Source organism: Mustela erminea, chromosome 2 (assembly GCF_009829155.1).
Source record: "Mustela erminea isolate mMusErm1 chromosome 2, mMusErm1.Pri, whole genome shotgun sequence".
Taxonomy (NCBI): domain Eukaryota; kingdom Metazoa; phylum Chordata; class Mammalia; order Carnivora; family Mustelidae; genus Mustela; species Mustela erminea.
The window spans coordinates 17809472-17822875 of record NC_045615.1 but is presented as its reverse complement, the minus strand read 5'-3'; the positions used below and the strand labels follow the sequence as shown (position 1 = coordinate 17822875).

At 37.4% G+C, this 13404-nt stretch overlaps 1 protein-coding gene across 1 annotated transcript in view; it reads right to left on the bottom strand.

Annotated features, from left to right (window-relative positions):
- SMARCA5 (SWI/SNF related, matrix associated, actin dependent regulator of chromatin, subfamily a, member 5) overlaps positions 1–8585 on the bottom strand; it is a 41353-nt gene extending 32768 nt beyond the window's left edge. Inside the window, exons 1-3 of the mRNA XM_032332387.1 lie at positions 8351–8585; positions 7950–8215; positions 4387–4461 (exon numbers count right to left, since the gene is read on the bottom strand). Coding sequence (XP_032188278.1) covers positions 4387–4461; positions 7950–8126 — 252 coding nt within the window. The 5' untranslated portion in view covers positions 8127–8215; positions 8351–8585. The remainder of the gene's footprint in view (positions 1–4386; positions 4462–7949; positions 8216–8350) is intronic.
- Positions 8586–13404: the final 4819 nt, after the last annotated feature.

Here is a 13404-nt window from a genome sequence, read left to right as displayed (position 1 = left end):
AAGCAACTGCCTTCGGCTCAGGTCATGATCTCAGGGTCCTGGGACTGAGCCCCACATCAGAGTCTGCTTCTAACTCTCCCTCCCCTCATGCTTTCTCTAATAATAAAATCTTTCAAAAAATCTATTAAGTTCATGAAATATTCATTAACCCAATGCAGTTAATACTATTCCTTCCTTTCAAGTCTAATCTGCCACTTTGAAATGTTCCCTATTATCACACCAAAAGAATGGAATATGAATCAAAAAAAAACTTAAGATCCTTGAAATCAGCATGCTTCTCCATAATAATTTCCTGAAGACATGCTTCAGTTTTTTGTTTTTGAAAATTACAAACTTTTTTAAAGTACTAAGATTACCTATGTGTATTTTGCAGTATTTCGTTTCTTAATGCATATATAATAAAAAAGCCAAGAACATACAACTATAAAATATTGGGGCTGAAAAAGTCTATTCAATTATTATAATTATGTTTGGAATCAAAATAAGTAAGCTCTAGAAATTAACTCAGACAGGTCAGAGCTAGACATTTTAAGGCAAAACCTATTCTGCAGTATCAAAAGTCACTAAGTATTCTGCACTTCTTTCAAAAGTTTCAATAAATATCTTCTTAAATAGCTGTTGTAATTCAACAACTACTTTTTTGTACCTACCAGAAAGGCACATTTTTTCTATATAGTCCAATATCAAAAAAATAAACCTTAGCGATTATTTGAGATTGTGTCAAAGATAATAAATGCTCAGAAGATAAAGCAGGGTAAAAGGAACTGGAATGGCACTAAAATTTTAATAGGGATGACCAAGAAAATCCCAAGACATGATGTTTCAACAGAGAAGGGGTGCCCCCCGGCCCCCATTGATAGATCTTATCACATGTCTCTAATTTTCAAAAACCTTTAATGGCTCTTGATGTTCTAGGATTTTCAAACTGCGCTTCATGACCCATCAGAACAAAATATCCAAGACCTTCTACATGATCAAGTTTTGAACTACTGCCTTAAGGAATTATGTATAATTTCACCATAGTTCTACACAACTGTCAATGATTTCAAAATTCTCATCAATGGTTCATCCAAGTGGTAGTGGGATTATAAACTAGTTGCAAAGAACCAAGGAATTCAGAACATTTAAAGAATAAGCTTTCAGCAGAATTGTGGCAAAGGTTGAAGGAAAAATAGGCAAATACCTGGTTTAGAATAAGAATATTAAAATAAAAATGATCTGAGATCTTAAAGAGAAAGGAGAAAACTAAAAGATCCTTAAAAAGTAGAAACAGAATAAGATTACGAACCTGAAGGACATAAATCATAAAATCAAATGAAAGATTAAAATCAACAGCTTAAAACCAGCTTCCTTCTCTGAGACAAGAGAAAATGACACAGACCAGGTATAGGCCATACATATTCGGAAATAAGAAATAAACTGAAGATAGGCCTATAATTAGTTGTGGAAGAAGCCTGAAAATAAGGGTGGTAGAAATGGAATAAGAGGTTTATCCAGAGCAGTAACATTTTTAGATAGCTAAATGGATTGTTGCAAAATAAATACTGAAAGCATAAAAGAGTATAAAAACCATAAATTTATTCTGGTACCTATCAGCACTATTATTTAGTTTTCTCAAGTAGTACTCAGCATCCTTGGTTTAAGAATGAAGAGTGGAGGGCGCCTGGGTGGCTCAGTGGGTTAAGCCGCTGCCTTCGGCTCAGGTCATGATCTCAGGGTACTGGGATTGAGTCCCACATCCGGCTCTCTGCTCAGCAGGCGGCCTGCTTCCCTTCCTCTCTCTCTGCCTGCCTCTCTGCCTACTTGTGATCTCTCTGTGTCTAATGAATAAATAAAATCTTAAAAAAAAAAAAAAAAAAAAGAATGAAGAGTGGATACTGAAACTTACCTATGGTTTGAAACTAGCAGATGATAAGGGAACTTGCTTAAAAGAAATCAAGATTATGACTGGTGAAAAAGTGAAAAGATCATAACTAGGAAACTGAAAAACTTGGAAGAGATATATGAAGAGATTTGGAAGAGGCCAGATCATTAAAAAGGAAACAAATATAGAAGCCAACAAAATAAGCCATCCAATTAAAGAATACTGAATAGGGCAGTGGAGGGAAGGAAGTATTTATGAGGTTGAACTTGGAAGACTACTAATATTATGAAGTGCTATCATGGACAGCTTGGGTATATATTAACATTGACTGAGATAACACTAAGTACATATGTGAAGTAGAGAAAATAAATTCAATTTTGGATATTCCTAAGAAATACCAAAAGGACTTAAATGTCCAACAAACAAATGTTAATAATTTAATGGCTGGAAGCATCTGGGCTAGAGATAAATACTGAGAAGGCTTCAGTTTAAAGAAAACCAATGACAGAGTCACCTGGCTGATTCAGCCAGTGGAGCATGCGACTCTTGATCTTGGGGTTGAATCTGAGCCCCATGTTACTTAAAAATAAAATCTTAAAGGGGCACCTGGGTGGCTCAGTGGGTTAAGCCTCTGCCTTCAGCTCAGGTCAAGATCTCAGTGTCCTGGGATCAAGCACCACATCTGGGCTCTCTGCTCAGTGGGGAGCCTGCTTCCCTCTCTCTCTCTGCCTCCCTCTCTGCCTACTTGTGATCTCTCTCTCTGTGTCAAATAAATAAATAAAATCTTTTAAAAAATAAATAAATAAAATCTTAAAAAAAAAAAAAGGGAAAACAAAGCCAATGACAAGGATTGAACTGTCTGAGAAGAAATGTTTAGGATATGATGAAGGAGAACAAAAGAATAGTCAAGTAAATAAGGTACCAACATCAAGGAAAAAAAGATCTCTAAAGGTAAGTGAAAATTCTGAGGAGTGGTCGACAATATTAGACACAAGTGAGATGAAGAATGAAAGTAAAATTAAGCTATAAATTGGAAATTAGATCCACTAATACAGTGTTAACAACAGAACATAAATTGTGAAGGGTATGAGGAAATTATGGGAAGGTGGAGCTGGCAAATACATCTTTTTCTTAAGTAAGTCTGAGAGCAAACAAAAGATATAGGACAATTACAGATACACACATATATAAAATATAACAGAAATCCTATATAATGTCATTTAATGAAATCTTGCCATTTACAACATGGATGGGACCTAGAAAGTGTAATGCTAAGTGAAATAAATCCGTCAGAGAAAGACAAATACCCTATGATTTCACTTGTATGTGAATTTAAGAAACAAAACAAGAGAAAAAAACAGACTCTTAAATATACAGAACTGGTGGTTACCAGAGGGAGTGAAATAGGTGATAAGAACTAAGTAACGTACAGAATTAGTGGGTAACTGTATTGTACACCTGAAGCTAATATAACACTATACGGTAATTACACTGGAATTAAAATAAAAAATAAAAATAGTGACATTTATATTTTACATATTACTATATTTATCAGGCACATTATGTATGCATATACATATCATATATTCAAAAATGCATATATTTTTAGGATTTTGAAACTATGTAAGAGATTCAAAAATATCTACTGATCTTGAAGAGAAGATCAAAGGTTGAAGAAAAAGCAAGTTTCAAAAAATACTGGATAAAATATATTACATATCAGATATTGATCTAGATAAAGATACATAAAGACACTTTTTACTCTTAAAGAGCACACCAGTTATATTGCATAGTGCTATTATTTATTATTATTTAACATGTTATTTAACATTATTAACATGTTATTATTAACATGTTATTATTATTTAACATGTTATTATTTAACATGCTATTCTAACTTTTTAAGATTTCAGTAAAATTAAATTAGTTTAATGCACATAAAGCACTCACAAAAGGGCCTAGTACATAGTAAGCATTTGCTATTAGCCATTATGATTACTGAATCTGAATTTAAGTTTAAAGCTCTTTGTAGGTTATGGTTAAGTCATGCTAAAAAAAAGTTTCCTAAGGTATGAAATGTGAGCTGGGTCTGTGAGGATTTAAGTATAACATAACACGATCATGTGCTTTTTTCGAAAAGAACTCACCCATATTGTACAAAAGCTGAGGGCAAGGAGCATATATTACCGTCTTTGTACCCAGTGGAATAGAAGGACAGAGGCAGAATACAACTTGAATAACTACCTCTGTGGTCTTTTACTCTCCTCACTCCCCGACACTAAATCTTAAAATAGAGAGGAGGAACATATCCCATACATTTATATAATACTATTAGGTATGTTCATGTAATATTTCTCCATTTGCTTTACACAGGCAAGTAACAAAAATTATGGTATCCCATGTTACACATATTTTCATTGGATATGTGTGACTCAACTATAAAAGTTAAATGCAGAAGTTTGGTCCATTCAATCACCTAAATAAAAGTTATTACAAACTCTATTTATATACCTAGAGCATACCATTTTTTCTTCATAGGTAGGATCTGGTTCTTGAATTTCTTTTTGCTTTCCAGGAGATGCGTCATCAAATACTTCCTGGTAGGAGGGAAAAATCATGGATTGTTCTTCAAAAATAGTTAACACACCATTATTAAACTAGTTTCTGCTCAAACCACATTCTAAGTAATATATTTCTATCCCAAACTTGCTAGATACTTAAATGGCTATAATCTAATCTGACAGAGTATTTTGATAAAACTAAATGCCACAATAACAACCTATTTAACCCAAATATATAAACTGCATGGCTTTGGCCAAGAGTAAAACACAAGACTATTATCACATCATCCTAGAATAGAATAACTTTCAACAAATCTGTTTCTTTTTCTATTCAATAAATATTATGAAACCAAATTAAACACTATATAATGTGAAGAAATCATGTTTCCTTTTAATCATAAAACTTCAGTATCTGCTGTGCTTCTACATAAATATACACCTAGAAATTACCATCATTAGTCAGCCTGATTTCCATCTTCTGGAACAATACAAAAAATTTATCATGCATCCTAAATCTAGTATTTCTTAACTACAAATTAGTAACAAATATCCTTTCTTGCAAAAATTTATTCACTCTGACATTCAAAATGCCACAAACAAAAACAGCAACAACTTCTCCACTAATTTCTACTCATCTGTCAAAAAAACAACTAAAGAACAGTTAGTAAAAGTATAATTTTCATTTACAATGTACAAATCCGTGCTTGGGCAATATGTACTATTATAAAGTTATCTGTGATTTAAAACTTGGGGGACTGGATTTGGTACAGTACCAGAACTGAGAGGTCAAATTACCTAAATTCTAATCTAACTTCATTGCTAAGATCTTTAGGCACCTGTGTCACCTTCAAGCTCATGGCAAATCTCTGGCGTTCACAAATAAAAATGAAAAAGCCACCTACTAGCCTACTTCACAAAATGGTACCAGATATCATAAAAGGTCAAAATATGCCATAATAAACAACAGTAGTCATTATTTCTTTCATAGTTTAAAAAAAAAAAAAAAAAGGGATTTGGACTCCAGGACAGAGGTCCTATGATTATCTGGTATACAGTGTGCCTGTCTACTCTGTTGGCATATAGTCACCTATTAGTCTAATCAACAGTGAAAGACAAAAATTCAGGTTCCATCCACGTTTGCTAAAAAAATCATAATAAACAAAAAATGAAATTACTCCCTAATCAGTACCAAGCAAAAATGAAAATTTAACCACATAGGAAAGCTAGCTAGTACCTCTGGGATGGTCCGCCCTGTCAGAAACAATTTGTGAATGCAGCTTTCATTTATTTTCTAATTTTCAAAATACCCAACTTAAATTCTACTTTCAAACAAGAAAATGAAAATTTAGCTGAACACATAGGAAAACTAACTAATATCTCTGGGAAGGTCTGTCCTGTCAGAAACAATTTGTGAATGCAAGCTTTCATTTATTTTCTAATTTTCAAAATATCTAACTCAAATTCAACTTTCAAACAAGAAAAACGCATTTAAGATTGCCAGATATATTACATATACACTCTTAAACCTAGTATTTATCAGTGAACCTCAATGATTTCCCAATTCAGTTACAAAAAAAGACAATGTACATTTACCTTAAAAAAAATTTTAGATCAACTATAACATGAAGAAAAAACAATCGAAACTAAAACTGGTCAGTGAAGAAACTGATAAAGATAAAACTATTCATGTTCCTATACCAAAAAGGTATAACTAAGTCATTCTTCAAGAAATGAAACTGTCAAACATCCTTCTTCTAAGTATGACCCGGTAGAAATGTGGGAAATCGACCTGGGTCCTATCACAGATTCTACTTAACAAAAGACTCAATTTCTTCATCTGGCAAATAAATATGGCCTGGACTTCATTCGGTACTCGTTATTACATCAACATCCATACTTAAACTTTAATTCCACTTATATTTAAAAATAGCAACTGAAAGCCAGCTTAGGCTTTACTCTTTGATATTTAAATAACATCTCTACTGAGACAGTGGTTATTATTCCAAAATTTGAATGACAGACCCTTTTAAGAAACTGATAAAAACTATGGACAGCATTTCGCAGAGAACCATCCATTTACGCACAATTGCTTTCAGTGCCAAAGATTTTCAAACCCCCTTACACCAGGGAGCAGGAATCTAAGTTAAACAGCCCTGCTAATCCAAAAGAACCATTTAAAACCTTAAGAAAAATAGGCAACACTAAAGAAGAATGTGAAACAAAAATCAGTACTGTTAAGTGGAACAGTACAGAATACCAATGTCCTACTGCACTAAAACCTACCATCACCAAAAAATTCTCTTATAAACTATTAGCATAATGTTAGGTCACGCTAGGTTAGACCTCTGGTGCCCAAGTAAAACTTTGGTGCGACAAACGCTTCAATGTTAAACTGCACTTCCATTTACTTATTGTGTTATTTCTGCATCAAGGATCCTTTTTTAGAGCAGTATTACCTTCACCCCTTCCAGCTAAGGATGGAAAAATCCCAGAAGTCTTTGGGCTGCGACTATAAAATATCTCAAAACAGATCGAAGGCCAAGAATAAAATTTGGAAGGAGCAAGCAATCACTTTGTTCCCAGACCTCGCAAAGTCTTGGAGCACACCCAAGAGACCCGCCTGGCAGCTCCCCAAACTTTCCACCCCCGCATCACTGTCACCATCCTCTGGCCAACCCCAGCCCTTGAAGGCAGGCTCGGCAAGCGAGCAGTACCAATTTTCAAAAAAAAAAAAAAAAGGCCAAGGCCCAAAAAGAGGAATTGCGCTAGACTGAAAGTCAACCGCCCCAGACTCACTAATTCATCCATTCACACTCATCCATCCCCCTACCCAAATGAGATGGGGGCCCAAGACAAGACAGCTGCTGCTGCGTTGGTCGCTTTCCTCCCTAAGGAACCGTGCCTGGGAGGAGCCTCCTCTCCCTTCACAGGAGCAGCTGCGCCCCGCTTATCCCCACTGCGCATTCGGCCATCCAGCTCTAGCCATTGTTTCTGCCCAGAACAGATACCGCCCCCGCAAGGACCTGGATGAAGAAAAGGAGGCCTGAGTCCTCCGACGCGCAGCTTTTAAACGCCCTCCCCACCCCGCGCATCCTTCCCTCCCCACTAAGAGGCATCTCCTTCTCCCTTCCCGCAAGTTTAGTGGAAACTAAAAGCTAGAATCAGAGACGGGTGAGGGAATTATGGGAGTCTAACACACACACACACACACACAACCGGGCCGGTCCCGCTCGGCCTCAGTAATCAATAACATCTGTTTAATAATAGCGCTGGAAGATTTGGCAAGAGTCGCCGAAGAGACAAATAATGTAAATGTGAAGTGCCAGAAATCCATGGGAGTCGGCGTGGGTAGGGATAAGCACAAGGGCGCAGGAGTGAATCATTCCGGATCCTAAGGGTCTGAGGCCGAGTTTGGATGCTGGAGGGGTAGAGTACGGCTCCGCGTCTGAGCACTAAAATCCCGGCGAGGGAACCAGCTCCTCCTCCCCACTGCGCCCTCTGCCCGCGCCATAAGCCACCCTCACCTCCATCTCGGAGTCCGCGGGGCCGGAGCCAGCCGCAGAGGAAGCCGCCTGGGCCGCGACGCCCTCCGGGCCGCCTTTGTTGCTGCTGTTGCTCACGCTGCTGGCGGCCGAGGCTGCGGGCTTGGAAGGCGCGCTCTCGGGAGGCGGGGGTGGCGGAGGCTCGGCCGCGGACGACATGATGTTCCGTCTGCGTCACCCGCTGCTGCCTGAGGCCCGGCTCGGCAGAGATGAAGAGGCCTAGGCCTCGGTAGTTACGTCGCCACGAGCTGACGGAGGAGCGAGAGGACCACCCGAATGCCCCCCTGCGCTGCGGCTCCGCTACGAGCCTAAGCCGGGCCCAGCAGCCTCCCCCTTTCGTCCGCCTCCTCTTCCGCCGGGCTCGGGATTCGAGCGGCGCTTACCTCACGGCGGGAATCACGTCGACGAGGGTGGGCGGGGCCACCTGGGTCACTGAGGTCAGGGAAGGCGGGTTGATTTACGGGAGGGCGGAGAGTTGGAGTTAGGAGAAAGGAAAGCGAAAGAGAGACCGACGCCGGGAACCAGCTTCGCCGCCTCCTTTTCTTCCTCTGGGAGAAATCACCTATCTCGCCAGCATCCAGGACAACCACCTACGCCACCGACTTTCAACCCTCGCGAGATTAATAGTTGGCTAATTGACTGGGTTCTGGTGCGCTTGCGCGTTCTCCTCGCCTCGCCCTTGGCCACGCCCCCGAGCCCCCAGCGGGCTCTGGGGCGAGGAGTGGGCGGGGCCTGCGGGGAGTGCTTGGGGACGTAGGTTCGCGCGTCCCCTCTCAGGCGTGACGCGACCGCGGTTCCTAACGGCTGCGGTTGTTGGTCCTGTCTTCTGGGCGCGGAAGGGGTCGGTGGCATCACCTGGAAACTCGCCCATGTTTTGCGCCGTCTACTGAAATATGGAGGCCTCTGCTGACCTTAACACTTTACCGCCTCCGCCTACAGGGGTGATGCCATTAAGCTTTGACGTTGTGATTAGCCCAAGTGACGTCTTATTTTGGTCGTCTCAGGACAAGTTTCCGTTAGTGTGACTTTTTTTTTCTTTCGTCTTCCCATGTTAGCTGTATTAGTCGTTTCTAAATTTTTCTACTTCGATACAAAGCTAGACTGTATTTCTTCCAGATTTATACACTAAAAGTAAGCACACTGCACCCGGCCATGGGAGTGAGAAACATGAGTAATCAAGGAAGAGACACGGTGGGCTGTATCTTTTCTCAACCACCAAATATTAAATAAAAAGTACTTTTCTCCGTAAGATATGTGGCAAGCAATCACTGTCTTGTACATTGCCTTGGGCTTTCTTCAACGCAGCCTAAGGGTCACGCGCATCCGTTTATTGTAGAATTTAAGCATATTGTTTTCTATTTGATAACATATCTGAGTATTACAGTAAGTTGTTATCAGCACTGCACAAGCTCTTACTCATCTTTGCATCCAATGTCAGGTATTCTATCAATGTTTATTCAGTAAAGGAGACACACTTTTCAAGAGCTAAGGTTTGAGCTAACTGGTTAATTACCTGCAATGACATTCAACATAATCTTCACATGTAACTCGAAAAGCTACCAAAGGGCTGAAGCCAACATCGAACTGTGATTTTAAAATTATTATACAGCCACAAAATGAACTATTATTAACCCTTTAACAACCATTAATTTAGAAGAATGTTTATTACATAGTGTTAATTGAAAAAAAAAATGTAACAGCTCAAAAATATACATAAAATTTGGAATGATATTGGGGTGCCTGGGTAGCTCAGTCGGTTAAGCGACTGCCTTCTGCTCAATCCTGGGATCAAGTCCCGGATTCCTCTTTCTCTGCCTGTCGCTCTGCGTGCTTGTGCTCTCTATCTCTCTGTCAAATAAATAAATAAAATCTTAAAAATCTTAAGAAAAAAATTGGAAGGATTCATAAAAATATTCAAACTCTTGCTAGTGTTTGTTTCCTAATTCTTTTTGTCTGTATTTTTAATTTTTCTAAAATGAATTTGTATATTATTATATGATAAAACTTATTTTTAATAATAAAAAATATTCTTTTATGTAAAAAATGTTTGGGTGGAAGGGTAAAAGGTAGTGTCTAGAGTGGTGTCTGACATATAGACACTCCAATAGTTATTTGATAAAAATTTATTTAATATTGACATTGTTAAATAGAATATAACATTTATTTAATATTCAGAATAATTCACCGCTTTATAGTGATGGGTCCTGGTTTGGAAACCCTAAAAATATATGTAAGTATATAAATGGAAAGGTCTTAAGTCTGAGAACTGTTTAAGGAAAGCAATAAATAGCAAAAGAAGCAAGAAAATAAAATTGTCTGTAAAATAGCAATTGTCTTAACATGTGCATTTATACTGTGAGTGTCTCATATGAGCATATGAAACCTGTATGAGAATCTTAAAAATTGTAGAGGGAAGATACTTAGAAGAAAGGAGGAAGAGAAACAGAATGTTTGAATCCTCCCATTGACATTAAGGATAGAAAAATTTTGAGCAGGTTCTAGAAACAGAGAGAAAGAGGAGAAACTACAGAAAACACAGGGTGCCTGGAAACTGAACTATAGGGATAGTAGCTAAGTTAGGCATATAAATACTTACGTGGTGGCCAGATCACAAAGACCTATTTTTCTTCAAAGACTAATAGGTTATAATAATAACTAGTTCTGGAATTGATAGTATAGTTAGGATTAGTGTAGTAGTAGGAGAGTAACCCGAGTTTCAGGCAAACAGATTCCAGGGCAGGCTCAAGAACTTCTTTGAAATCCATTTTCTTGTCTTTTTATTATCTCAATTTTATTTTGGGCTAATATTCTTACAATGATATCAAAAAAATCAAGGAGATAATGCATGTAGTGTGTTTAGTATAGTGTCTGACATGGAGTGAGCTCTGGTTTCAAGTATTAGGTATTCTAATCCTAAAGAATCATAAACCAGTTGGAGGAAGGATAATCAGTCCAGTTGGAGGAAGGATAATCTAATGTTGTTGTTGTTGTTGTTGTTGTTTTAATAAGGAGGAAGGTAAGGAGAATCATGTCAAGAAAATGCTAGAAAAAAAATTCCTGTATTAACCATGTTCCCAGAAACAGAATGTTACAGAGTAAAAACATATTAGTATTCTATCTCAAATATGCAAATACATATTGTTTACACTTAAAATTTCCTGTTAGGTGTAGTGTGCCAGAACAGCATATGCTGTGCTAGAGAGTAGACAGAACAGACTTTGCCAGAGGTTGTCAGAGGACAAAAGATGCCCAAGAGCAAGAACTCATAGCATTTTGGCCTGTAATGATCAGAGAGGGGAGTTAATTAAGTTTATCAAGAACATAGGAGGAATGCAGAGTCTCTCTTCATCACATATTTATTTTATTTTGTGAAAGCCTAGGAAAATAGTCTGTAACTGCATGACAATAATACAAGAGTATAGAGTTCGTGAGTATCTGTGAATGGAGATTTCCAACAGTAGATACCAGTGATCACATCTTGTATGCATCATTTTCAGAATTCTCCTAGCAAATGACGTGGATCATTTGCCATATAAGAGCATTGCAAGTAAACAAAATCATTAACCAAGCTCTTAATAAAAAAGAGGTTTAAAAATATTCCCCCTTATATTTGGTCACCAACTCAGATTAGCATGTGACTTTGTATCTATTGGGTGTTTATACATGTTTTTATGTAATCATTTAAAGTTGCCTTTTCTTTAGTATATACAAGTCAAAAATTCAAATTCTCTGTGCCTTTCCTTCCCACTCCTAAAAAACATTTTCTTCTTTATTGAATTGGTTCTAGGTAAAATACTCCTAGGAACCCAAACATTATAATCCAAATTTAAATTTTAACTACCACCACTCCTGGAATACTTTCAAAAGAGTTAGCTATGGCCAAAGCTATGGTGAAGAAATTTGGGGTTCCTTTGCTTAAGAGATTGAAAGTAAGAAGATGGAAAAATATATGCCTCAAACATAATTCAAAAGAAAGCAGGGGTGGCTTTGTCATTATCAGGGAAAGTAGACTTCAGAGTAAAGAAAATTACAAAGAGAGCATGTCAATTTACCAAGAAATGTCAATTACCAAGAACAACCACTTACTTGGTAAAGAACATTGATAGTACTACAGCTAACATTACACTTAATGAGACAATGTTTTCCCTCTAAGATCAGAAATAGGCAAGAATTCTCACATCACGGATATTCAATGTGGAGCTGGAAAGGAAAAATAAAAGTGTCCCTATTTGCAGGTAACATGATTATTTACATAGAAAATCCCAAGAAATCTACATAAAACATCTTAATGCTTAACAAGTGAATTATGCAAGGTTTAAGATACAAAATAAACATTCAAAAATCAACTGTATTTCTATAAATTAGGAATGAACTTGTGGACTCAATGCAAATAGGCTTTTCAACAAATGGTTCTGGAGAAACATGTATAGGCAAAAAACAAAAACAAACAAGAAAAACAAAAAACCTTGAAGGAGATTTTAAAATTTGTACAAAAACCAGCCTAAAATGGATAATCCAATGTAAAACAGAAAACTATTAAACTTTTAGGGAAAAAATAGGTGAAAAGGATATAGAATGTTAAGGATATAGAATGAAGCATAGAGTTCCTGACCTTTGAAACCAAACCATGATCAGTGAAAGGAAAAACTGACCAACTGAATCACAAAATTAAAAATATCTGCTCTGGGGAGCCTGCTTCTCTGTCTCTCTCTGCCTGCCTCTCTGCCTACTTGTGTTCTCCATCTGTCAAATTAATAAATAAAATCCTTAAAAAAAAATCTGCTCTTGTGAAAAACTGTGAAGAAGATGAGAAGACAGGCCACATAGTAGAGGAACGTATTTGCAAAACACATATCAGACAAAGGATGAGTATCTACAATATATAAAGAACTCTCAAAATTCAACAAGTAAAAATGCAAAGGGTCTATTTAGAACACAAGGGAAAAAATGAAAAGACACTTCACTGAAGATATACAGTTGGCAAATCAGCACATGAGAAGATATTCATCACTGGGCACTAGAAAAATGTAAATTAAAACCATAGTGAGATATCACTTCACACCCAACAGAATGGCTAAAATAAAAAATAATGCCAACGCCAAATGCTGGTGAGGATAGAGAGACACTGAATCAGACATCACTGGTGGAAATGTATTACAGAGTTTATAGATTAAAAAAAACACTGAGAATGACTGTTTTCAAAAAAGACTACACTTTCCTCAAAAAGCAAAAGCATGTGCACAATTTTATTTCTCTGAAACTATTGCTCCTAAGTATAGTCTCAGTCATTTGTATTAATTGTGACTTTTAACCAAAGTAACTTTTATGTCACACAAAACTAGAGGGCAAGTAATTGTAAACCACATGTCATACACTGCCATTTTAGCAGACTAGCAAAATTCATCAATACACATAACACAGTGTTTTACAGCCGAAC